Here is a 26,888-nt window from a genome sequence, read left to right on the forward strand (position 1 = left end):
GCTGCTGAGGACATCAGCAGCAGCGTCCCTGCCTTGTTTTAATTTTTTTTTTAAAGAAATGTATTTTTTCGGGGTTTTTCCCAGGTGGGGCCCGCATCAGTAAAATTCACCTCATCCACTGGTTCCTGTGGCCTGAGACAAGCCAAACAAGCCCAATATTGGGCATGCTTCGGTGTGTAGGAAGATCAGAGTGCGTTTTAACGGTGAAAACCACTGGTTTCTATGCTATGGCCCGCCAGAAAATCGAATCAGCCTCATTTTTTCGGCTCAATGCCTAAAATGAGTTGGGGAATGAAATGGACGGCGCGGATTTACTCCATACATCAAGGTGGGACCTGTATGACTGGCCCAACCAAAAGCCAAAAAAAAATAAAAAACTCAACGTGAGCACCTCACTGTCCGCTCACACTTTACAAAATACGTCCAGCGTCCCTGGACGCTGGACGGTTGGAATGTTCTTCAAGGTGGGTCCCACATGGAAGTGGCCCACTTGGTCAATTGATTTGTGTTTACCCATCACTGTTAAGTAGGGCCCACATGGCTTGGACGGCCAGTGGGGTCCATTTGATGGACAGCTTGGACATTACATACATCAAGGTGGGGTACATCCGGGTGGGCTACACGGCCACATCATCACACCAAAATATTGAAAGAGGGGGTGGGGGGGGGGGGGTGGGGGTGAGAAAGAAGCACCCACTTCTAAATTGACTCCTTCCTCAATTCCTCGGGTCCTCAAGCCTTTTAGGATCTTTTTCAACGGTGGAGATGAGCTTCTAATGGCAGGATTGAAGGGGATCTAAGGTGAGAGGGTTGGCCATGGAGATGGGTTGGGACGTCCATAGCTTCTTAGTTGCTAGGGGAGATGAAAATGAGGAAGGAGAGAGAGAGAGAGGGAAATAGGAGAGAGAGGTAAAATCATGGCTTGAATTAATGATGTAAGGCCTTCATTAATTGCTTGGTAAGGGAGGGTGTTGACTCATGGAGAAATAAATGCCATAAAGGCTTGTAAGTATTTATTACTTGGCATGGGATGATGACATCACCCCATGATAACCTAGGAAATGGTGCCATTGTGATACTGGGTCCTGCAAATGTGCGGTCCACAGCTATTACAATGCGTGAGCTACATTTCATGATTTAAGCGTCGCATTGACGCATGAGACGCGGTGTTGGAATCGCGGCGTTGGCGCGGTCGCAATGGTATAGGTCTCGGGTTGAGCAGACTCAGATCGACGGGACGTGACTCAAGATTGCGTGCAAATGCCGATAATAGACCACGGGTCACCGGAATTCGATCGGGAGGACCGCGAAAGCCTACGGAATGGTATACGCTAGGATACGGGTCTTACACCCACTATGATGCATGTGTTGTATCCATGTCGTCTAACCATTTGTGAGACCATTTTACAGCATGGGAAAATAGTGGTGAGCCAGATCTAAAGTTCAAGCGGACCCCACCATTTAAATAGTGGACCGTGACATCCACCGTTCAAATTCCTAAGGGCCACGGTAGTTTCCAATTAAGTTGATAATTGTTTTCATTTCATCTATCTCTATGATAACTTATGAATAGGTCGGATCTCAAATACATAAGGGTGGGCCCGATTTGATATACCTTCGGCCCATTTGATCGGCCCATTTGAATCGGCCCATTCGATCAGCCCATTTGATGTATATGAAGTCCGTTACGATGTGTGTGAGGCCCATGAGCGAGGCCCAATCTAATGTATGTGTGTGACCATTACATTGTTTCTGAATTCCTTATATGGGCCACTCCTTGGGAGCAGTGTTAGTTAGATGTCCACATTGAGGGGTAATGATGGTTAGATGTCCTCATTGTGACCTTCCCTTAATCCTTGTTGGGCCCATTCTCTTTGTGGGTTAACCCAAATAAGTGGGCCCCATTCACCGTGGATGGATGACTCCATGTTATCGGATTTGATATAACCACGGCCGAATGCCGATCTTTATAATATGGTTGATCGGCTGATCATCTATGGACCCCGCCTTGTTTATCGACCCTGATTGTCGGTGCCAATTATAGATGCTGATTATCGGTGCCGATTATCGAGACCGACACCGGTTATTGATATCGATTATGAGTATGTGACAATATAACATCATGATACAAGCCCATGTGCATCATTTGTATGCTTATGATGAGATGAGTGACTAATTATAGCACATGCCATTGGGCAGAGTGTTATGGGACTCCCTGGTGAAAGGAGATGCTCACATGAGCGCGCGGTACGTGCATGATTGATGTATGACTGGATTGTGTGATTCATGCATCTCGCATTGTGTGACATGTATACTGCACACCCTAGCGACATCAGGGCCATAGCCTCCACAGGCATATCGTGGTTGGAAGGATTAGATACCGAAAATTTTGTTCTACATGGGGTAATATAGATATCCCTGGGTGAAAGTCCCTAAACTCCTATGGTACTAGGAGGTTGCTTCAACGTCTAGACCGAGTGGATGTATGAGCGCCGAGTGCCGATTATCAGAAGGCCGCACTTTTCACTATGTCGTGGTCGGTTGGAAAGGGGTGTGGCCTTACCCGCCCGAGATGAGGGGGCAAAGCTAGGCTGAGTTTGACCAGCTCGAGGAATGGGTCTGCTATCGACGAGTCGGGCCCAATAGTGGCAGACAGATAGTGAGGTCTCTTCCACTCACCTTGTTGCGCGCGATGGGGCGGCAGTCTGGCTTGGAGTGTATTAGACCCCGATGATATTATAGAGTTGAGCTGTATTGATATGTGGATTTAGATGAGGATTCATATGCTTGAGTTGCATCTCGCATTGCATGGCCTTGGTATGACCGACATCATTCATGCCTTGCATCGCATGGCCTTGGTACGGTCTATAGTTTTCATGGATTCATCAGCATATTCCGCATTACTCTGATATTGCATAATTGTATTACTACATTGCGCACACACTTTCAGCACCCTCTAAGCTTTTTATAAGCTTATGCACAACCGTTGCGTGCAGGTGACGTTGGACTGCAGCAGCGCTGAAGCAGGAGCGCTTAACAGATCATTTTGGAGCTTTTTGTCCATTATTATTGTATTTTCCTTTATGCTCGTTATACTTATACGTTTTTGATCATAATGGAAAAGTGATGAAGTTTTTGGTTGTTATTTGTGGATTATGCCTTTGGTAATGCTTATTACGAATCAAACTGTGCTGAAAATCCTCATCACAGCATCCCAGGATCAGAACCTGGCGAATAGGCGCTGGGAGCCGAGAATAGGGTACTACGGAGACTGTTGGCGCCGAATTTAGCGATCGAAAATTTTGTAAGACCGGTTTCCGAGTTTGAGGCGTGACAGTATTCTTCTAATTGTTCATCTTCTCTCGACCGCTTTCTATCCATTTAACTTCTCGGCTGTGCCTTGTCAACAAATTACGTGTACTATCTAGCTCAACGCCAATTGTATTTCTATGAAAAGCGCTCTAAATATTTTCATAGACCTTTTTAATCCTATTTCTTCCATGCAATGACACATATCATTATTTGATTGACTATTTTAGAATCGGTCAAAAAATGGGTTTACCCATGTGAGTGAATTGAGGTTTTGGATATGCTTTAGTTTCGGCTTCATGTCCTAAAATAACATGAAGTAATGGATACATTGCGTGGATAAAGCATATACATCACAGTGGGCTTCATATAATCCTGATACTATACTGGGTAGCTATGTTGTGTCAAGTTACTATAGGAAACAAAGGCCATAATGATGGGCCCACTTTGATGTTTGTGTTGCATATCCATCTGTTTTGATAGATCTTTTAAGAAAATAAGTTAAAAAATAAAGCTCATCAAAGTATTAGGTGGAGCTTGTGTTGCATATCCACAACGGCCATTCGTTTTGAAAAATCTATTTTATAAAATCAGCTAAAAAATGAAACTGATCTCCACATGAAATATCCTTGATTGAATGCATGCCATTAAGAACTTCCTAGATCAATAATAATTTTTATTTGCCATCAAACCTATTGATTTGGAGACACAGACTTGTATAAAGTAAAAAAGATAAATATCAGCTTGATCTAAAACTTTTGTTGCCCTAATAAGTTTTTCATATTCATCATTCAGTCTCCACTTCTTTCGTGATATTTTCAAGCTCATGCATGCATAAAAAAAAAAGGATGGACAGAATGAATAAAAACATAGTGGGCTCACATAGCTTTTCCAGCACCGTCCGGGAGTTATACGGGCGAGGTGTGGATTACGGCTACGGAGGATGCAGTTTTCCACACCCTGCCAGTAGTGAGGTGGCTACTGAATGGCAATACGTGGTTCCAATGTAATGTATGTATTTTATCAATTCTATCCATTTATTTCTTCGTATCATTTTATGTCACGGTCTTAAAAACTCTCCAGCAACTACACCATGAGAAAACAGTCCATGAGAAAACAGTGGTGATTGAACGCTCACCCTTAAAAAATTCCTGAGCCTACTGTAATTTTTTTATCTTCCATCCCACCCGTTGATTAAAAGAAAAAAAAAAAACCTGTTCGAAGGATGAAGGTTATACAAAACTTTCGTAGCATCTAGATAAGTTTTAAATGGTGGACGTTCAATTAACACTGTTTCGTGTAATGTGGTTAACATGAGATTTGGATTTGCCTCATTTTTAGTGTCATCACGTAAACTAATCTTTAAAATTGGATGTACGGAGTGGATATAACGAATACTTTCTGCTGGGAACACACAGCATTGTCCAGTAGGTATTGACAGCGTGATTAGGCAATTAACGTCCGAATTGGAGACTCTGACACCACTCACCTCCATGGTGAAGCGACGTGGCGGGTTCTTATTTGGCCACGTCTGTCATAGATCGGCCCACGCAGATTCGGGGAGAAGTTTACCCTTTTCACTTCTCATCTCTTCTTGCTGCCCCTTCTAGGAGCAGCAGCAGCAGAGAGAGAGAGAGAGAGAGAGCCCGTTCTTACAGTAGCAGCAGCAGGAGGCAGAGAGAGATGGTGAAATCTGGGCCTGAAATTGTATACGACACGTCGGCCGCTTTTGCTCGGCGACCCTCTTCCGGTGCATCTGCTCGCGAATGGCGTAACTTCATGGTAACTCTTTCAATCTCTCTCTCTCTCTCTCTCTCTCTCTCTCTCTCTCTCTCTGTGCGTCCCTTCTTTCTTTGTGTCGATATCCTCTGGTTTTGGTAGGGCTCGACTGTGGAGGCATTTGCTCCGTTGCTCACCTGTACAACTTTCTTGCATGGGCTGATGACTTGACATCATCGTCGGGGGTCCAACTCTGGCAAGACCTAAGCCACATGGTCTCGTTTGGCAACTGGGATTCGAAAATTACGAATTTCATTATCTCAATCTTGTTTGGCGACCTGGGAATTGGAACTGGATTCCCAGGAATTTGCAACCCAGCTTTTCAGAAAGAATTATGAATGGCTTAAGATCAGAAATTGAATTCCAGCCAAATTCCAGGCTGCCCAACTTGCAAATTGGTCCAGGTTGTCAAACGACCCCACTTGCATAGTTGTAGACTATGTGCGTTTCATTTCTGCAATGTACAAATACACTGTTCTTTGCATTAACTGCTTTATTAAATACTGAAAACATTAAAATTATAAAGCAAAAGCTATTAGGTTCATGGGAAAATCAAGATTCAGAATTGATCTACACCAGTCAACAAACAAGGCAGCTATACCACAAAGTGAACTGATACATATATTATCCTGAAAACACAAATAGATATCAAAATAGGATTTTTTCCCCCCCCCATTTTTTAAAGAGTTTTCTCTTATATGAATATCTTATATTTTTAATGTTTCTTACACAAAAGATCAAACTTATTCAGCTGATAGAGTTCTCTCTTATCTTTTAATGTTTTTCTTTACTCATAAGATCAAACTGATTCAGATGATATGGCCATGGATATGGCCGACATGCTCTATTTTTTATGGATTATTGGACGGCCGATATGGGTATTGATACTGATATTTTGCAAACTGCTAGTTGATGCCTAAGCTTGGTGAGTTTCTCTTGGGTATTGGTAAGGATTAATGAGACACTGTCATCATTACAACTGTAGCCCCTTGAGCTGAAAAAAAGGCTATTTATTTTTGGCTGAAGAGGCGGTGAGCAACCAGGAGAAGTCCTAAGTGTTGACTTGTTTGATGACTTGAAAGAGGATATCTCGATGAAGAAGAAAAATGAGTTGTCTTATTCCTATATAGGGTCATTTGGGACTGGTGTAAACCCGTATATTCTTCCAAGGCCTATGACCTGACTTGTCATGCTGTGGGTGATGGCTTTAGCCCATGGTTTGGAGGCTAGTTGGTTCCTAATGACCATTCATGAAGAGATGGTGGAACCTCCTTGTTGGCCTAAATGGCTATAATCTTTATGACCAAAATATTTGAGATGGGCTAAGCCATCACTTTGGTGTTGATGGCTGATTTATTGCATGGGGGCTTTGAGGTTGTGGAGGACAGGTTAAGATGGCTTGCCTTTGGGATGTTGTGAAGGCCTTCGTTTGAGAAGTTGTAGAGGCCTTGGTTGAAGTTGCCATGAAGGCCTTGGAATGAAAGGCCCATAGGAGCCTTAGTTTGGGAGTTCACAGCAGCCTTGGCTGTGGTTGCTCCTACTTGGTGCTCGAGCTCAATGACTAGGCCTTCATATGGGAAGAGCCCTCCTTTTAGAGGATATAGTTGTCCTTTGGGAAGCTATGAAAGCCTTCAATTACACCTCCTTAAATGAAGGTGATGGTTGAAGTTGGAGCCCTTGGAAGGGTTGATCTTTTTCCCAAGCAGTGACCAAGGTCACAAATGGTGTTTGAGTTAGGAATAGAATAAATTCCTTATGCACTGTTTCCATAAGATGATTCTTTAAAGGATCATTGCATTTTACACGAACAAAAAAGGATGACAAGGTGTCATCTACAAACACAACAACCTGAAAGCCCTTAAAAAAGACCGAATCCCTTACAAACAGACAACCCCATCCCCATTTGCATTAGCCATCATGGACTATTTGAGAATAAGGCTCTTAACTTTAAGAAAGGGCACCTCAGAATCACAACTTTTGTTTTAGAACATATTGTTATTTTGTTCTCGCCACACCTCCTACAACACTGCGCATGATAAGAGGCACCTTAGTGGGGATGCTATTTACTTGTTTGAGGAGGATGATTGTTTTGTTTTCTTTGTATGCGAAAGGATGCTCTTTGTGATGCAGGATGAAAGTTTTCTAAGCTAATGTGATAATGGGATCAATTTCCAGATTAATACAATTAAATCAAGCATTAAAAACACGTACTCTACCCCAAATCAGAAAAATCAGATTTGATTAACAAGGTTCTAACCAAAATGATCATCCCACCATGCATAATCAATATAAAACTATGAAAGAATGGTCCCTATGAGATGTGGGAATCCCATTTTAGTTGGCTAGGAATTGGAGTTACGTTTTTATAGGAAGGCTGACCACTACATAAGTCGCCATTAGTCCAGGAGAGAAGCAAGCTACCTTTCTTTGATCCACTTTCTCGGGCAGGGAAGAGAACAAAAATAGGCCATAGATGGTGGTCATTGTAGGTTCGAGGATCTTACTTGGCGGAGCGAACTCTTCTATTGTGTTGCATTTCCTTTGGTGGCGTAGCAACACCCCCTCGATCCATCGTATTGGAGCAATCTGAGAAGAACGATTAGGGTCATATTTGATCCTTTCTACAATGCGCCCATAGATGAAGTGCTTCGTTTCAGATCAATTCTTTGCTGCAATCGCTTCGATCCACCAAGGGGCATAGGATAGTCCCAACGCTCAACTAGATTGATGATTTCAAGTCTTGGACATAATTTGGGGCTAAGAGTTCAAAATAGGAAACCTAGGGTTTAGGGGAAGATTAGAGTTAGGATTTCAAAGGGGATGAAATAGAATAATAGGGTTAGGGTTTTTTATGGGAGAAACAAAGCAAAAGGGAGGGAAAAATGGATGTCCATGTGGATAACCCTGTACACCTGTACGTGCGCGTGCGTGCATGGGCGTATGAGCACGGGAAATGGTGTACGGCTTCGGGTTTTGGATGGGTTAGGTGTTTGTATGATTGAAGAGAAGAAAAGATGAAGAAATAGAGATAATGGATGGGGTTTAGGGTTTGAGCAGGAAGAGAATGAAAAGAGAGAAAGATTGAGACTTACCTTTGAAGAAGAAGAAGAAGAAGGGATAGATGAAGATTACTCTTGAGGCTTCACATCTTCTCTCTAATTCCTGGAGAGTCTAGATATTCATTTGCAAACCTCATACAAGGAAGAAGACAGAAAAGGAAGATTTTTTTTTTTCTTCAAATCAATGGGCTAGGGTGTGGACTTCTCCCCTCTATTTATAGTCTCAAAAAACAAATTTACAATAATGGCCTTAGTATTAAAAAAAAAATATGCAAACTAAAAAATAATGAATCTAAATCATCAATTCCCAATACAAACCATCAATCATGTCCAATATTAAAAAAAATAAAAATGCCTTCAACTAGGGACCCATGTGGTTCAAAATCTAAGTGGACCAATCATTCGATGGCCCGCAAATGATGATCTGACGGTTAGATGGGCCAATGGTCGAATGCTTCTATAATAGCAATCCACATACATCTTCCCAGTATGGGGTCTTTCAGATGCATGATCCATGCATGTAGGGTTTTCATAGTAGTCTGGTGGGCCCCATATAGATGTCATCCATCCATAACGAAACTGGGGCCACCGTCTGGGCCCTCTTCTGGTAGACCCCATATGTTGTCCTTTTCAATCTTCGATGTTTGAGAAAGATTCGCCTTTGGTGAAGCAAAACTAGGGAACTGCTCGAGAAGGTTAGGATCCAATCTTTGAAACTTCGCCTCCATGTGCTGCCTGATGCTGGTCTGTCCTTCCATTTGACAAGGAATTTATGGAATTCTCCTCGCCTCGTGAAACCACGTGGCGATTAATGTTGTCAAATGGCATAAGCAATCTTATGTGATTGCTTATGCTTGATCGCTTATGCGATCGCACAATCGCATAAGCAATCACACATTTTTTTAAATAGAAAAAGAAAACATTGGAAAGTATGCGATCGCATATGCATTATGCAATCGCATAATAGCACATGCAATCACATATTTGCATATTCGCATAATCGCATATGCGATCGCATACCATCCATATGACATATGCGACCATTGCATATGCCATATGGATGGCATTATGGTATTATGCGATTGCTTTTGTTGTCATGTGCGGTTGCTTATGCGAATATGCGATCGCATATGCGCATATTTATGCATTGATCGCATGTGCGGTCATGGCATATGCAATCAATGCATATATGCGACTGTATATATTGCATATGCGATGTATGCGATTGCATATTCTCCTAACGGTAAAAAATCTGACTGCTGGGAACTGTTTTTTTTTTTTTTTGCAAAATCCGGACTTTTTGCCTATAAAAAGGCCTTCAAGTCCCCTATATATGCAAGTTTCATTCACTCAAACTCTCCTCTACTCTCATACTTTCAAAGTTCTCATTCTCTCTTACATTCTCCATATTTCAACTCTCAAGTTCCAAGTCTTCAAGGCCCAAGCTCCAACTTCTTTCAAGTTTCAATAAAAAATCATGATTCAAGATAGAAGAAGCAGGAAGATATCGAATTCCAAGTCTCACATTACATTGTTCTACATTCTCTCATTTCATTTTCTTCATTCTCTCATTTCATTCATTTCATTTTCTACACTCTTACTAATTACTATTAGTTATTAGTACAATTTAGTAATTTACATTCTCTCGTTTCATTTCATTTTCTATTTTTAAGTTTTTAGATACATTCTCTCATTTCATTTTCAAGTTTTACATCTATCTATTCTCATTCATTTCATTTTCTACATTCTCTTATTAGTTTCATACTTATTTTCTTTCATTTCATTTTAAGTTTTAAGTTTCTAGAACTAGGTACATTCTCTCATTTCATTTTCTACTTCTACATCTATCTCATATTCTCATTCATTTAATTTTCTAGTTCTGCATCTAGATTCTCATTTCTGCAATCAACAATCTACATTCATTCATTCTCATTTCTTCAACTTACAATTCTACATTCATTCATTCTCATTCTCTACAATCTATACATTCATTTGATAATTTCTATTGAAATTTGAATCTATATCTCCTTCTATCTTTCTTTCTCTACATTTAAATCAAGAGACAAGAGTCAAGCAAGACATTTTTTATTTTTACATTTTACGGTTACAAGTTAAGATTCAAATTTCAAGAATTAAGCAAGAGTTCAAAGAAGGGAAGAATCTACATTCTACTACAAGTCTACAACATTCAAGAGCTAAGACAAGAATATATTTCCGAATTTTAAATTGTGTAATTTGTGTTTGTGTAACTATGTAACACACACACACACACACACACACTCTCTCTCTCTCTCTCTCTCTCTGTCTCTCTCTCTCTATCTCCCTTTCTCCTATTCTACTACAAGTGTAACTCGAACTCCCTCTCTCTCCTTTTCTTTTTTCTCTCCCTTTCTACTGCTAATAGTGTAAGTGTAACTCTCTCTCTCCCCCTCTCCCTCTCTCTCTCTCTATTCTCTCTCCCCCTCTGTATCTCCTATTCTCTCTCTCTCTCTCATCTCTTTAGTCTCAACTCTTTACTTTAGTTTAGTTTTTACAAGTTTACAACTTACAAATTATAATAAGAAGAATTAATACACACACACACACACACACACACACACACACCCCACACCATGTCTTTTTCCTAATCTTCCTCTTTGAAACCCAAGTCGAATGATCCGGGTTGGGTCGAATGCAAAAGCATGTGACAAAATTACTCCAAAAATCCATAGGGAGATCATGATGTATATAGATAAACAATCGAGAAAGAAATGCGACAGTGCCCTACGTCAATAGGAATATATGGAATAAGATGCATACGAGGATATAAACATAGTTGATGCAGATGAAGCTAGCCCTACCCCCTACTTCAATAGGTTGATCTAGACCACCAACAACCTAAAAAAGAGCCTATGGACATGGGCCCATGGATAGATGGTGTAGACCACACCCCGATGATGTAGTCGACCAAAGGGGTTGGGGCAAAGGGCCGCCTCAAACAACTTTAGAAAATCGGTATAAACAAAAAGATAAGAAAACCATTATTTAATATATTGCTAAGTGGTTTTACCAAACCGGCATTGCTTTTAAAGCAATTAAATCGAGAAACTTCCAGGTTATGGTTGAGGCTATATGTTAATTTGGACTTGGGCTTAAACTCCATATCATGAAACGTGCCTTAAAGCTGAAGTTGATTATACATGATCATTTATAATCAAATATAAGGAATCGTGGAAAGTGCATGGGTATTCGCTCATGATCGATGGATGGACTAATAGATTTAGTCGATCTCTCATTAACTTTCTGATGAATTGTCTAGCTGGGATAATGTTCTTGAAGTTTGTGGATGAATCAGACGATTCACATACTGGAGATTACTTGTTTAAATTAGTAGATAGTGTAGTTGAGGAAATAGGTGAGGAATACATTGTCCAGGTAATTATAGACAACGCAGCCTCATATGTAGCCGCCGATCGTCTTCTTATAAAGAAGATGCCCATTGTTTTGATATGATGTTAGAAGATATATGCAGGTTATTTTTAAAAGTGATTATAAGCACTAAAAGAATTATTGTCTTTATGTACAAACATGTCCTTCTTCTTAGTCGAATGAGAAAACACATTGAGGGTAACTTGGTACGTTTAACAGTTACCTGTTTCGCTACAACCTTCTTAACACTAACACTACCAAGATTACATGAAAAAAAGATTAGAACTTAAAAGCTTTGTAGTGTCAGCTGATTTTACAAGTGGGCATTATTCAAAGATAACTGAAGGAAAACATGTTTAATAAACAATCCTTTCGTAAAGTTTTTGGACTCAAGTGGTAAATGCGCTAAAAGTATCTAAGCACTTAGTCACTGTGTTGCGATTGGTGTACGAGGATGAGAAGCCTCCATTGGGTTACATATATGATGCGATGGAGAGGGCGAAGAATAAGATTGTGAACCATTTTAACTATAGAAAGCGTGATTACAAGTCCATTATAGATATTATAGATAGAAGATGGGGTAGCCAAATGTCATATCTATTGTATTTGGCTGCTTACATCCTTAACTTAGACTATTTATTCGCTTCTCCCGATTCGGCAGAAGCACTTACTATATATATGGTTTGATTTATTAATGTGTTGGAAAGAATGATTCCATATAGAGAAGAACTTGACAAGATCTTAGCTCTACTGGACTTCTATACAAAGAGTAATGACATATTCTCAAGGGATATCGTTATCAGGCATCAAACAATGAAATTACCTAGTAAGTAGTATGAATGTCTCAACTCTCTTATAAATAGTTTTTTACAATTTAATTTACAAAGTTTAACCTATTTAAAACTATTTTTCTCAACTACTAGTGGGCTGCCTATAGAGTGAACTCAAACAGGAAAGATCCACAATTCTAAAGAAGCTAGTTATGAGGATTCTTGGACTCGCGTATTCTGCCAGCGGCTGTGAGCGAAATTGGAACATGTTCGAGGCTGGAAGTTTAGAATGAAAATGTTAATATGTTATATATTTACAGTTTAGTAATTATAACTTCAACTTATAAGTGTAAGGTAATTAACTAAATAGCTAATGCCAAATGCACTCTCTTTTATACAGATTCACACCAAGAAAATGAATCGCCTTGAGTAAAAGAAGCTCAATAGATTGGAATTCGTCCAAAACCATCAGCAATTACGAGAATGATTCCAGTCTAGCAAAGAAAAGCCTGATTTCTTTGACCCTATCTGCTTAGATGAGTTGGATGCAGATAATGAGTGGCTCGTAGAGATGGAGGACCCGATATATGCTAGCGAGGACCTAACATGGGTGTAAGTTGAATTTGTCGCTTACAGATCAACACTTGGAGAAGATATTACTTCCGCTTGAAGGCAAAGGAAAGAGAGGTGAGTACTAGCAGTCAATCCGTGGAAGAGATTGATGAGATAGGAGGATGAGATGATGATCAAGCTGAAGATCCACCATTGGATGTTGATGAAGTATTAATACATATAGATGATGAAGAAATAGTATAAGAAGAAGTGTATGTGGAAGAAGGAGATGACTTGGATGACGACGACGTTGATGACAATGGTGGTGGTAATCAAATGCCACAATGGCAATTAAATCAATGTATATAGTAGCATTTACCATTTAGTATTATTTTGTTAGTGACTTAGTGTATGACTTATTAACTTCTAAATCATATTTTGATTTTCTACAATTAATAATAAATAAATAGCTTCTTCATTTTGTTTACTTATTAAGTGTTAATTGATATTTGTTAACTATATTGTCGAATGTCAATGACTTGATGTTTACTTTATTGTTTAATTAGTTTTATTTCACTTAAATATATTTTAAACATATAAAATTAGTTATCTATTAACTTAGGAAAGTTCTCCCTACTTTCTTAGATATATATTCATTTTTTCTTATTTCCCTTATTTCTCTGATTTTTATTTTTATTTTTAAATTATATGTGAATTGTGACCACATATGCGATTGTGCGATTGCATATGCGATATAACAACATGGGTGGTGATCCAACGCATCCTCAATCTTATCTCTTCTCTTCAGGTAATGATGGTAGAGAAGGTAAATGATGGGATAATGGGTCGGGCAAAGGCCAAGGACTAGGGGACAAATCTGGTATATTTGGGTTTGTAGGAAGGCTAGTGGGTGCAGTAACAGGTCCATCACAAGAAACCAAGTCTTCTACGTTGAACATGGAACTAATGCCCATGCTGAATGGGATGTCCACCACATGTGCATTAGCACCCATTCTTTGCAAAATTTCATAGGGACCTACACTACGACTAACGAATCATGCCGTAGTTACCCACCTGAAATTCTCTAAACCTGCGGTGAGAATCAACATGAATCTTAGCATGAAATTCTCCAAATATGTATTCGCCTAGCAGATAAATGGAAGACTGCCTTCGAGAAGAAGGATGGGCTTTACAAGTGGTTGGTCATGCCTTTTGGTTTGACTAACGCTCCGAGTACGTTTACGAGGGTGATGACCCAGGTGTTGAGACCCTTCATTGGGAAGTTCCTAGTGGTATACTTTGATGACATTCTTATTTATAGTACCACTAAGGAGGAACATTCCCACCACTTGAGGCATGTTTGCGTGGTCCTTAGAGCATATAAGTTGTTTGTGAACTTGAAGAAGTGTACGCTCATGTTAGATATAGGGCTGAAAGTTGGGCGGGTTGAGTCGGGTTGGTGCTTAACCCTAGCCCAACCCAAGGTTCCTATACCTCAACCCTAATGCAACCCAACCCAACCTTGGGTTGGGAATTCTCAACCCAAGCCCAACCTAAGCGGGCTCAGTCGGGTTGGCTGGGTTGGTCGGGCATATATATGCTAATATTTTCATTATTATATTAGTCTATTATAATTTCAATACACGTCTTATTTTTTGTACCTATAATTTTATTAATTATATATGTAATTATTTATCGTAAAGAAGTTCATTTTTCCTAAACAAACAAGATAGAATATAGGACAACTACTCCTTTAAAAGTCGTATTGTGTATCAAGCAATCTATTTGGGAGAGAAATCCGGTGTATCGTGTTAGCTTGAGTCATCGGAAATTACGTGGACCAATTAAAACCCAACGACATTGGAATTTCCTGTGCCTTCAACAGAAACGATCCACACTCAATTCTAATTAATTTATAAGGAACTTATATATTGATCGGGTTTGGGTTGGGTTGGGCAACCCAAGACCTCATCCTGAGCCGAACCCAAGTTTTATTGGGTTGGTGTTTATATGACCCAAGCCCGAGACCAAACTTGATACATCCTGCCCAAGCCCAGCCTAATGTCGGGTTGGTCACCGGTCAGTCAGGTTGAACCCGCCCAACTTTCAGCCCTAGTTAGATAAACTCATCTCCCTAGGGTCTGTTGTATCGTCTGAGGGCATGTCTGCGGACCCTGAGAAAGTCAAGGCCATAGTAAGTTGGCCTGAAGCGCAGAACATTCATGAGGTGTGCAACTTTCACGGCTTAGAGGGTTTAGTTCCATTGAAGCTCCCATCACAGATTGCATAAAGAAAGGGGAGCTTAAATGGACTAAGGGGCCTCCAAAGCTTTTAAAGAGATTAAGGGCAAGATGACAGGCTCCTGTTATGTGCCTTCTTGACTTTTCTAAAGTCTTCAAAGTTGCGTGTGATACTTTAGGCGTTGTTATAGGTGGAGTTCTTACTCAGGAAGGGCACCTCGTGGTTTACTTTAGTGAGAAGTTGAATGAAGCAAAACAGCGATGCTCTATCTATGATAAGGAGTTCTACGTGGTTGTACAGTCTTTGCACCATTAGCGTCACCATCTTCTATCGTAAGAATTCGTCTTATTTTCTGATCATGAAGCCTTATGCTATCTTAACTCTCAAAAGAAATTAAACCCAAGGCATGCCAATTGGGTCCAATTTCTTCAAGAGTATTCGTTTGTATTAAAGCACAAGGTCGGTGTTGAAAATAAATCAGTCGTTGCCTTTAGCCGCAGGGTAATGCTACTCCAATCCATAAGTATCGAGGCCATTCAGTTTGAGTGTTTAAAAGAAGAATATCCATCATGCCTAGATTTTGGAGAGGTGTATGCGTCATTATTAGGTGATCAAACGAGGAATGATCATGGGTTTGTCATTGTTGATGATTTTTTATTCAAAAGTGATAGACTTTGCATTCCTCGTACCTCTCCGAGATTTTTTTTTTTGGGGAGCTTCATTTTGGAGGGGTGGTTGGTCATTTTGGGAGGGACAAGACTATTGCCCTTGTGGAGGACATATTTTACTGGCCAAGTCTCAATAGAAATGTACCTAAAATTATTGGGCAATATAGGACTTGTCAACTGGCAAAACAATGAAGGCAGAATGCTGGGTTAGATACGCCTTTGCCAGTAACTCATGCTCTGTGATAGGACATTAGTATGGATTTCGTGCTTGGGCTTCTCAAGACTATCAAGAAGCATGATTCCATTTTGTCGTGATGGACCGTTTTTCTAAAATGGCCCACTATTTGTCGTGTTTGAAAATGTCGGACACCTCCAACATAATTAATATTTTCTTTGGAGAGGTGGTTCACTTGCATGGTTTGCTGAAGACCATAGTGTTTGACAGGGATGTACGCTTCATGAGTTACCTTTGGAAGACACTTTGGCATATGATGGGCACGAGACTTCAGTTCTTGTTGGCATATCATCCTCAAATTGATGGACAGACGGAAGTGGTCAATAAGATCCTAGGAAACCTATTGCGTTGTCTTGTGGGGACGATACTAGGACTTGGGATGCAGTTTTACCTGTAGCCAAGTTAGCATACAATAGCTCAGTGAATAGGTCCATAGGTACAAGTCCATTTGAAGTCATGCATGGGTATAAACTTAGGAAACCAATAGATCTCATCCCCATGTCCATCTCACATAGGCCATTTGAGTCAGCATATGCATTCGCACTACTTATCTATGATTTGCACGTTGAGATCAAAAGAAGGATTAATGCAAGTAATGAAAAGTATACGATTCATGTTGATTCTCACCGCAGGTTCAGAGAATTTCAGGTGGGTGACTACGTCATGGTTCATATACGACCAGAGCAGTTTCCCCAGGGAGCCGTTAGAAAGTTGCGTGCCTGTAGTGCAGGTCCCTATAAAGTTTTGCAAAGAATGGGCATTAATGCATTTGTGGTGGACATCTTATCTAGCATGGGCATTAGTTCTATGTTCAACGTAGACGACCTGTAATGCATGGGCATTGTCACACCGAGCTTGAGTGAGGTAGTCTGTGGGATGTGGGGGCACACTCAAGGCGGGCCCCACCCGTGTGAGGTGGGTGGCTAGTGTGAAGCGGAACCTATTTGATGTGGGGCCCCTAAAGGGGGGGGCTGGGCTATGAGATAAAGGGATTGATTTGCCACACTCTATCAGTTCGAGCTTTTAAAGCAAGTGGTTAGTTGTCCTGCGTCAACCTGGTTTCTTGTGGTGGACCTGTTACTGCACCCACTATCCCTCCTACAGACTTGAATATACTAGATTTGTCCCCTAGTCCTTGGCCTTTGATTGACCTATTATCCCATCCTTTACCATCTCAACCATCCTTACTTGAGAGAATAGATAAGATTGAGGATGTGTTGAATCACCACGTGGTTTCCACGAGGCAAGGAGGATTCTAGAAATTCCTTATCAAATGGAGAGACAAACCGGCACTAAACAACACGTGGATCACAAAGGCAAAGTTTTAGATATTGGATCTTGACCATCTCGAGCAGTTTCGTAGTTTTACTTCCACAAAGGCTAATCTTTCTCAGCCAGGGAGGATTGATGAGGACATTAGACCTTCATATAGGGTCTATCAGAGGAGGAGGGCCCAGACGGTAGCCCTGATTTCATTATGGATGGACGACATCTATATGGAGCACAATGGGCCACTTTGAAGACCCCACATGCATAGATCATGCATTTGGAAGACCCCATACTAGGAAAATGCATGTGGGTTGCTATTATTAGTGTATTTGACTGTTGGATTGCGACCGTTGGCCCATCTGACTATTAAATCATCATTAGCGGGCCATCAGATGGCTGATCCACTTAGATTTTGGACCACATGGGTTCCTAGTTGTAGCCATTTTTATTTTTATTTTATGTTGGACATGATTGATGGTTTGTATTGGGATTTGATGATTTAGATTTATTATTTTTGAGTTTGCACATTTTTTAGTACTAAGGGCATTATTGTAAAATTTCTTTTTAAGACTATAAATGGGGGGAAAATGTCCACACCCTAGCCCATTGATTTGAAGGAAAAAACTTTCTCTTCGCTCTTCTTCCTTACATGAGATTAACAGGTGAAGATATAGACTCTCCAAAGATTGGAGAGAAGGTGCGAAGCCTCGAGGGTGATCCCCATCTACTCATTCTTCAAAGGTAAGTCCCAATGCTTATCTGTTTTCATTCTCTTCCTATTCAAACCCTAAATCTTATCCATTTTCTCTATTTCTTCATCATTTCTTTTCCTCAATCATCCGAACACCAAGCCCATCCAAAACCCCGAGCTGTGAACTCTTTCCCGTGGCTGTGCGCATGCACGCACATACGAGGGTATAGGGCTCTCCACATGGACAGACGTACAGGGCTGTCCACGTGGACAAGCACTTTCTCCTTACTTTTGCTTTGTTTCTCTCATAAAAACCCTAACCCTAATACCCTATTTCATCCCTTTTGAAACCCTAACCCTAATCCTATGTTTCCCATTTTGAACCCTTAGCTCCAAATTGTGTCCAAGACTTGAAATCATCAATCTAGTTGAGTGTTGGGACTATCCTATGCTACAACGGGATTCCCATATCTTGTAGGGACCATTCTTTCATAGTTTTATATTGATTATGGATGGTAGGATGGCCACTTTGATTAGAATCTTGTTAATCAAATATGATTTTTCTGATTTGTGGTAGAGTGCGTGTTTTTAATGCTTGATTTAATTGTATTAATCTGGAAATTGATCTCATTATCACATTAGCTTAGAAAACCTTCATCACTTTGTCCAAGAGCCTTCTTAAGGCATTATGTCTGACGGTGTTCCCATACCCCCATGGGCGAAACTGTGGTGAATGGGTGCTATCGCACTGAGTTGAGTCTTTTTGTGGGTGGCCATTGTCATCAAGATTCTTATGGCTGATAATCTTTAAAAGAGGAATTGGTCCTCTCCAACGCCTACTTCGTCTGGTGGAAGGATGCAGAAGCAGTCCATTTCTTTTGCTGGTGTGAGATGGGCAATTCAGTATGGGCCACCTTTGATGGTCTCTTCGAACTTTTGAAGTTGATTGGGTCCTTCCGAGTTTGATAGTGGACCTTATAGATTGGATGGAATAGTGGGTGCTTCAAGCATAGGGGTGGGATTTTATGGAGGATGCTCCTGCTTGCTGTAATATGCAGTATTTGGAAAGAGAGGAATAATCTAATCTTTGAGAATAACTCATGTTGACACTCAAGTAGGCACACAAATCAAGGTGTTGCTGGTTAATTGGGGCTTTTGCTTCAAAAGAATTCAATGTGACTTCTAAATCCGATCTTATCCATGAATGGAGGTGGGTCATTGATGACTATGAAAGACTGCCCCTTGAATTCGAAGTTTGGATTGCTCCCCTGGTTGGTGGAAACTGTTATTGATGGGAGCTCATTCAGAAACCCTAGGGCTTTAGGGATTGTAGATGTGTGAAGAGATGATTATTGGTTCTATCAAGTTCATGTTTTTTGGACCGGTGGGTACTGGATCTTCAAAAAGGGTTGTTGGCGGCCATCAAAACAGGTGTGAAGATTCTTGGTTGTCGAGTGGGTAGTTCCTTGATGGTGGAAGGGGATTCTTGTAAAGCAATTGCTTGGGTGTTAAGGAAATATGCTCCACACTGGGATCTTGCATTTACTTTTCAATAGATCAAGGATGTGCTCTTTTTCTATGGATATTAACTATCACAAAATTCCTGGAGAGCCTAATAGTCTCACTGGTTCCCATGCGAAGGAAGGAGTCCTTAGATCTTCTCTTTGTTTGTACAGGGGATTCTTATCCATTTCCTTAATGGATCTGTGGTTCACTTTGCTTTGTGGACTTCCTAAATAAATTCTTTTGGTATTGTTTGAAAAAAAAGAGGGAGTTGAAATTAGGAGTTCTGAAATGAGGGGAAATGAGTCCCGCTGTGTGTTCCAATTTCCAAAAAAGAAGTGTCTTTAGCAAAAATAAATGTACTGCTAAACATTTCCCCTTTAAACAGGTTTTTTAGATTAACATTTGATACTATCCACTTTAGATTGAAATACAATCTGATACAACTCTCTTTAAGAGAGAGAAAACCCATGCATAAGAGTTCACTATAGGACATTAGACTCCTCTGCAGGCAGAGGTAGAAATACCCGTTATATATATATATATATATATATCCCCACACATTTGAGAGGTTGGAAGTATGGGGACAGTCTCCTCCATAGGCACACTGAATCTAGAGAATATCAGTTATGCACTGTGGCTTTGATTGATGAAACAAGAATTATAAAGCTGGCCTTGAATAGCGTTGTAAGGTTGATGATGATATTCTAATGATAATGTTGATTCTCTGCTATGGTCTCTCTTCGTGAGTGTAGGAGATGCATGGATTTTGTGTTGCATCCATATCTCTTATTAGATGTAAAACCTCTAGGTATGTGTTAGGTCTTCTGTCCTAGTGGCCAGGTATTATAGACTCAAGTTGGCAGGAAGGGGTAGTTTCTTAAACTGCTCTATCCTTCTTGGAGGAAATGGCCTTGCACCACTTAGGGCCTGTTTGGACTCACCCTCGATAGGGGCACTTTCGCAAAACCCCTTTGATCCTTCACATGTCAAAATGGGTGCTGAAAAGCACACTTGCCGAAAACCAATTGGTTTGGTTTTTGGAAAATCGACCAACAAAGTCAATACAAACTTGCTTTTGCTAGGGAACCCCTTTTGCAGTAGTTGCGTCCAAACGGGTCCTTATTTATTTAGGGGTGCAAATACCTAATTTTCCTTTCTCATGACTTGGAGACTCTTGAGATTTCCTCCTAAGAGGGACAATCTCAGGTATGGTTATTATAAATTTATAACCATCTAAACGTGGAAGTTTCGGAAACCCTCATTCAGGATGAAAATCTGACTGCAATATGGGCTTTCTGTGATATCTGTAATATTGGCGGTACCCTGCAGTGACGCTATTGCATATGGAAACCTATAGTACTGATACCACTTGGTAGTGGCAGTCTTATGGGAATTTTCATTTACTACCTTGCAGTATTGGCAATACCTCGCGATATTGCCTTCTTAGGTGAATTTGCGTTGTATTCTCCTTTGCCTACAGTCACTTTCACAACATCATCCAGATGTGAAGAGACTCCAGTGGTTTTCCTTTTTTCATCAAAAGGTAGTCTATTTTGTTTCCGACATAATTTGTAATTTTATCAGAAGAAAGTGACTGCAGTTTCTTCTTTGCCATACACGAGTCAGGTTGATTTTAGAATTTCAGATCTTCCATCCCATAAAACAGTACTTTCTACCCATGGGTACTTGTTGGTTGGCCAATGATTGAAAGTGTTGATCGTAATATGCTTAACTTTGCTCTTTTGTCATAAGAACTAAATCATCAATACCCTTGGAGACCTACATGAGCAGGATATGATATGGATCTGGCTTGAACTAAGGGTGGAACTCAGGCAGGTTGGGTTGGGTTGAGGGGTCAACCTGAGCCCAACCCAACCTCAAGAGGACCCAACCTGCAACTGGACCTGACGCCAATTCCAACCCGGTGCCCAGCCCGAACCCAACCTGAACCAAACCCGACCCAAATACATGTGATTATTCCCAAACTGACCTAACCTGACCCGAATTTGGTCAATTCAGTCCCGAATCCAACCCATTCAAATTGGATTGGCGTTTTTAAACCCGAATCCAATCTGAGACCTTGACAACCCGTCCCAACCTGACCTGAATTTGAGTTAGGTCAGTCTGGTTCGGGTTGACCCAAACCGAAGTTACAGCCCTAGCTTGAACAGAACATTTTCACTCAAATTGAAGTGCAGACATGGGGTATAGCCCTCATTTCAGAGGGCTCAGGCAATATAAAGACTTTGTTAAATGAAATCAATCTTGATAAGATTCTGTAAACGAGCAGGTGGCAAGGTTGCGAGCTCTTTCCATGGACACTTCCTGATAGTAAGAACTACTTTAGTAGTCTAGTGATTAATTGGGAGCCTCATTTTACTTTTGACACCTTTATTGTAGGTAGCAACACTACGTATTGTCGACTATCCATTTATGAACTTCTCATATACCTTGAAAAAATAAAATAAAATCTCAGTCACACTAAAACCCAAACATCAAACAATCAGAAGACCGCATCATTCAAGCATGTGCTAGCATAATGTGTGTGTGTTCACCATTGTAGGCATTCATTCGTGAAGTTCTTCAACAACATTATGTTTATACCAAGAAACCCATTTTATTTTTTTTATTATATCTCTCTCGTTAGATCTGTTTGTGTGTGTTCACCATTCTAGGCGTTCATTCGTGAAGTATTCTTCGACAACATTTGTTTTTAAATGTTCGTGCCAAGAAAACATTTCTATATCTTGTTAGATATGTTTATTCTAATTGATGATTCCCCATGTGGGTTATGGTGGCTATCCAAAACACATAAAGAAATTTTTTTTTTTTTAATAATATAAATGATTTTTGTTATGTCTCTTTTGTTTGCAGTCATCAAGCCTTGAGGATATGTACAAGAAACCAACATCTACAAGATTGATGGATAAGCTGGAGTCCAAGGATGAGGAATTGGACATAAGGAAAATGTTGAAGGAGATCGAGTTGTTGGGTAAACATCTTTAAGATCTATTTTGGTATTAAACTTCAAATCTTGCATTCATATATCTCATATTGAATAAGGCCTTTGTTCCTCAGCACTTTTGGTTCTACCGAATAAGTCCTTTGCGTTCCTAAATTACTGAAGAGTGCTTTCCGGTTGATGCTTTCTTTCTTTTTTTTTTTTTTTTGGTACACACGCACACACACCACCACACACTCACGCCATGGTGGGATTTCACCGCATGTGGGTACTCGAACCCTCAACCAGGTGTAGAAACTCCTAAGAGTCTTTCATCCACTAAAAAGTGATAAAGTCAAGTATGGTGGGACTGACGCTGTGTTTTTATGAAATCTAACCTGTCCAACAGGTTTATCCCACCATGATATACGTATAAACCAACAATCAGGCTAATCCAATCATCGCATAGGGGACACATAAATTTGGAGGGTTTGTGGATGTATATTGTTCTTTATGGTGTGGCCCACCTGATAGTTGTGATGGTTTTTTTTTTTTTTGGCTCTGTGTTTATGATCGGAATTGTTGATGCACGATATGGATGGGTTGGATGTAATAACAACACCGCGTGGGTCCACAATATGAGGAATTTTTTAGTAAAAATCTCAATTTCTTCTCGCATTAATGTTCATCTTGATTTTTTAAGTTGAATTGGAATCTTTTATTGCACCAACCCTCACTTCGTAGTTACGAATTTAACTAGCCAAGCAAAGTTCCAATTGAACACTTGGCTCTCTTAATGGGTTCTATTTCCTGGGTTTTATTTTCCTTCCACATCCTAAATCCCTGACTCTCAGACTTGAAGAGAAAGCATGTCGAATAGATTTTTGGAACTGGAAGTGTGCCCAAAACAATTCCACAATGGACCTGTCAGTCAGCTCATCTGACTGCTTGCAAGTTGTGGCGAAAACACTCCAGATTCAGCATCTGGAGGAATGCTTCAAAAAGGGGGCTGCAAGTGGATGGTTTAGAGACCCAAAAAGGCTGCAACATGCTTTCATCAGCATGCTGACAGGCCTTATGAGTAACGCATGTTCATGTCAGAGGTTCTTTTTACACGGAATGAAGTTCTAGTAGACTTTCAGCAACCATTATGTAAGATTGTTTCCGTTATATTGGAGTCTTATGGTTACAAGGGCTGAGATTCACCAAAGCCTATGTTGAGAATTTCCACATTGTCATGTTTTGGGATTTGGGAAAAATGTTGTGGACCTATCTTATACCCTTGGATCTAAATTGCTGTCAAACAAGATTGCATCAGTCTAAACTTTGGATAGACTGCATCAGTTTGGTTTTAGAATAAGTTCCTTCTCTGGGGAGTGATTTTTTTATTCCACAATCAGACGTACACTCAGTTTTGATTTTACAGATAAATCTAGGTTGCCTTGTCTTATACCCTTATGGTTTGATTTGATATAGTATTCAGGAAGGTCTTTGAGATGGTGGGAAGTAGTGTGGTTCTACAGGTTAAAAGCAGTTTGAATTTGGAGACTGCTATACAAAGAATATTGGAATGGTTAGGTCAACTTATGCAACTGATTACGAGCATAATAAATCCATTGAAGCTGTCATTGACCAATGCGTATCAAGCATAGGAAGGGTCTTCCCCATATTTTCGATATAAAGCCTCAATGGATGAAGTGATGATGACCAACTTTGCATCCTTGAAGCACATAGAACAGCGTTAGATGAGCTGTTAGAGACACTGTAGTGTGTAAGTGATCCAGGGTTCAATCCCTGGCAGTGTTACCTCTAAAAAAAAAGTGGACAACCTTTAGTAATCTTCCTATTTTTGAGATGGTCAATAGTAAACATTTTGTTGTTGACCACCAAGTAAATGTAACCACTCACGTGGGGCATGATTCTGGCCCCCTAACTGTCCCACAACTGAGGGAATGGCAGGGCCTGATAGAAAGCACCTGAGGGCTACGGACCCGAATGCCATTTATTAGCATCCTCAAGAGATGGAGACAACCAATCCACTTGGACTTGCAATTGAGAAAAATCCTCTACTTTCTCGTTTAAGAAATTTCTTTTAAAGGTAAGGGACCAAATAATCAAGTACTCTTTCTAATGAAGCATCAGCTAATGATTTCTTCCAACTAACCGATATATGGAAAACCTTGGGAAATCATGTAAATGAGCCCTCTTGCCACCCCATAGATCTACTCAGAACCAAATGCCTCCATCATCATCCATATCATATTGGATACCTGAGGCAAAATCATGGGAGGCCATCATGGCGGTGGGTCCTTGCTTTAGGAAGGTGTCATCATCAACCATGCTAAAGAGAGATGGGAGGATCTCCGATCGACGAGAATTTGCATTTGGCTAAAGAAGTCAGCTCCGGTGCTAGGGTTTATCTTGGTATTTGTCGGATGAAGAATTCGTGGTCCAGGTGGTGTTGGAGAGTGAGGCAAACCGTTTAGCCAGAGAAGCTAATACCGAAAGCCATGGCAAAGGGTCTGGAGAGCCGACGAGGAGAACCGCGATGTTTATGGGTGGTGACAGAGCTCTAGTTTCGGATCCCGCGGCCTACCTGATCTTGGGAGGTCCATGTGTGTGGTGGAGATTGTCGGTTTGATCGGAGAGGTAACATTTGTCCCTTTGGAGGCTACATGTGCCCCTCCCTCTACTCGGTGGAAGGCGATGGCAGGATTGCTGTCTTGAGGCACGTCCACTTCTGTCCTTTCCACCATCATAGAGCCGTGTCGACATCTCTCCAGTGCAGTCCTCAAGTTGTGCTCTTATGTGGAGGGCTGAGATTGTTGCCCACCTGCCTTCTAGCGTCGTCGATGTTGAGACACTGACACGTGTTGCAACTATGTTGGCTGGTTTGGGTGGTGCATCTGTCTTTGCCCTTGGGGATGTGCCATGTGTCCCTTGCCCTATCACGTGAGAAGTTGTGGTGGGATAGCTATCCCATGGTCAGCCGCCATCCAATCCTATCACTTTATGGAGTGATGTCGTCCTCTTTGTTCGTTGCCGTCCTCGAGCTGCGTCCTTGCCACGTGGAGACTTGATGATGAGTACATCGTGCATACCCATGCCCGCATACCACCACCCTTACGCACATACGTACGCAGAAGGAGGACCCCACTATCGATCTGGCTCGATGACGACGTCCAGGGAGGGCCTCCTATCTAGAAAACAAGTTTTGGTTCAGAAAAGTGGGTCCGATAGTCAAGAAAAGCCCATCATGAGATCTCATGATCGTGGCCCACTCGTCGGATTGATTTCATATTTTAGGTTTTGCTTATTGTTATTATTTAGAACATCGTGAACGCTTTAGATTTTTTTGTTTGGTTTTTAATTTAGTTTACTTCATCGCTAAGTAATAGGTTGCGCACATGGTGCAAGGTTTTGGGGTATAGGATTTTTCTTATAAATAGGCACGCCTTTTAGTTCTTTTGATTCATTCAAGTTAATAAAAAAATTCTTGCTTTATTTTGCTGCTCTCTTCGTGAGTTGTGGAAGAATTCAAAAGTAGGTGTGAAGCCCTCCCTTTTCGAAGGGCTAACTATTGTGGTGCGAAGCCACATCGATCTCGATTCACCCCCATCCTCCATCATCTTTTTTTTTTTTTCATCTTCCACCACTATCCGTACTTCGAATTCGTTCTTTTGTTGCATCAGTTTTCTTCATTATAGAAGGTTTCTAGATTTCGGCCCGCAGGAGAGCTGAAACTTCGGCGGAGCACCACGCACAAGCCGTAGCTCGGATCGACCCGAAACTTCGGAGTTTTGGAGCATCCCCCTGGCCGACCAGGGCCAAGGAGAGCTTTTCTGCAAACGAAGCCCCCTCGCACGTGCGGCCGGGTACCTGCGCACGTGTGGGCGCCCCAGGCCCGCTGCCCATGCGCGTGATCGCCTTTTGGCTTAGGTTTTTGTCATCTTTTATCCTCTCATAGCTGTTTTTAATGAATCTTAGCCCTAGATTACGTTTTCTCTAAGATATTTGCCAATTTTCTCACCCTAGGGTTCCTTGAATTGAGATTGGGGAATCCCTTGGATTAGGGATTGGTTCTTATCCATGTGTGATTGATTTTTATTTCCCTTTGAGTATTGTTCGGTTCATAATTTTCATTGATCCAGCCTAACGTGTATAGGCCTGGACCCGCATAGATTCCCCTTTAATTGAATATTTGGATTTTCATGTGGGATGTGGAATTTGTGGGACTGTTTCTGAACTGGTATGATCTAAGCCTGAAATCTTGCATCTCATATTTAAATTCATGTCCTGCATCACCTGAGATCATTCTCCAGCTGCTTGGTGGAACAAGAGAGGCTGGTTTGACAACACGCGTCTTATCCTCTGATTGCTTCGTGTCAACGGCAAGTCAGAGCATTTTTAGGCACCTGGACATCTGTTCGAAAATTATCCCATCAAGGAGAGACTTCGCC

The 26,888-nt window shown here is 40.9% G+C and overlaps 1 protein-coding gene across 1 annotated transcript in view; it reads left to right on the forward strand.

Moving 5' to 3' along the window:
* The first annotated feature begins 4,918 nt into the window (after positions 1-4,918).
* LOC131234861 (uncharacterized) overlaps positions 4,919-26,888 on the forward strand; it is a 35,428-nt gene continuing 13,458 nt past the window's right edge. Inside the window, exons 1-2 of the mRNA XM_058231844.1 lie at positions 4,919-5,091; positions 22,362-22,479. Coding sequence (XP_058087827.1) covers positions 4,993-5,091; positions 22,362-22,479 — 217 coding nt within the window. The 5' untranslated portion in view covers positions 4,919-4,992. The remainder of the gene's footprint in view (positions 5,092-22,361; positions 22,480-26,888) is intronic.

The sequence above is a fragment of the Magnolia sinica genome, chromosome 19, assembly GCF_029962835.1.
Source record: "Magnolia sinica isolate HGM2019 chromosome 19, MsV1, whole genome shotgun sequence".
Taxonomy (NCBI): Eukaryota; Viridiplantae; Streptophyta; class Magnoliopsida; order Magnoliales; family Magnoliaceae; genus Magnolia; species Magnolia sinica.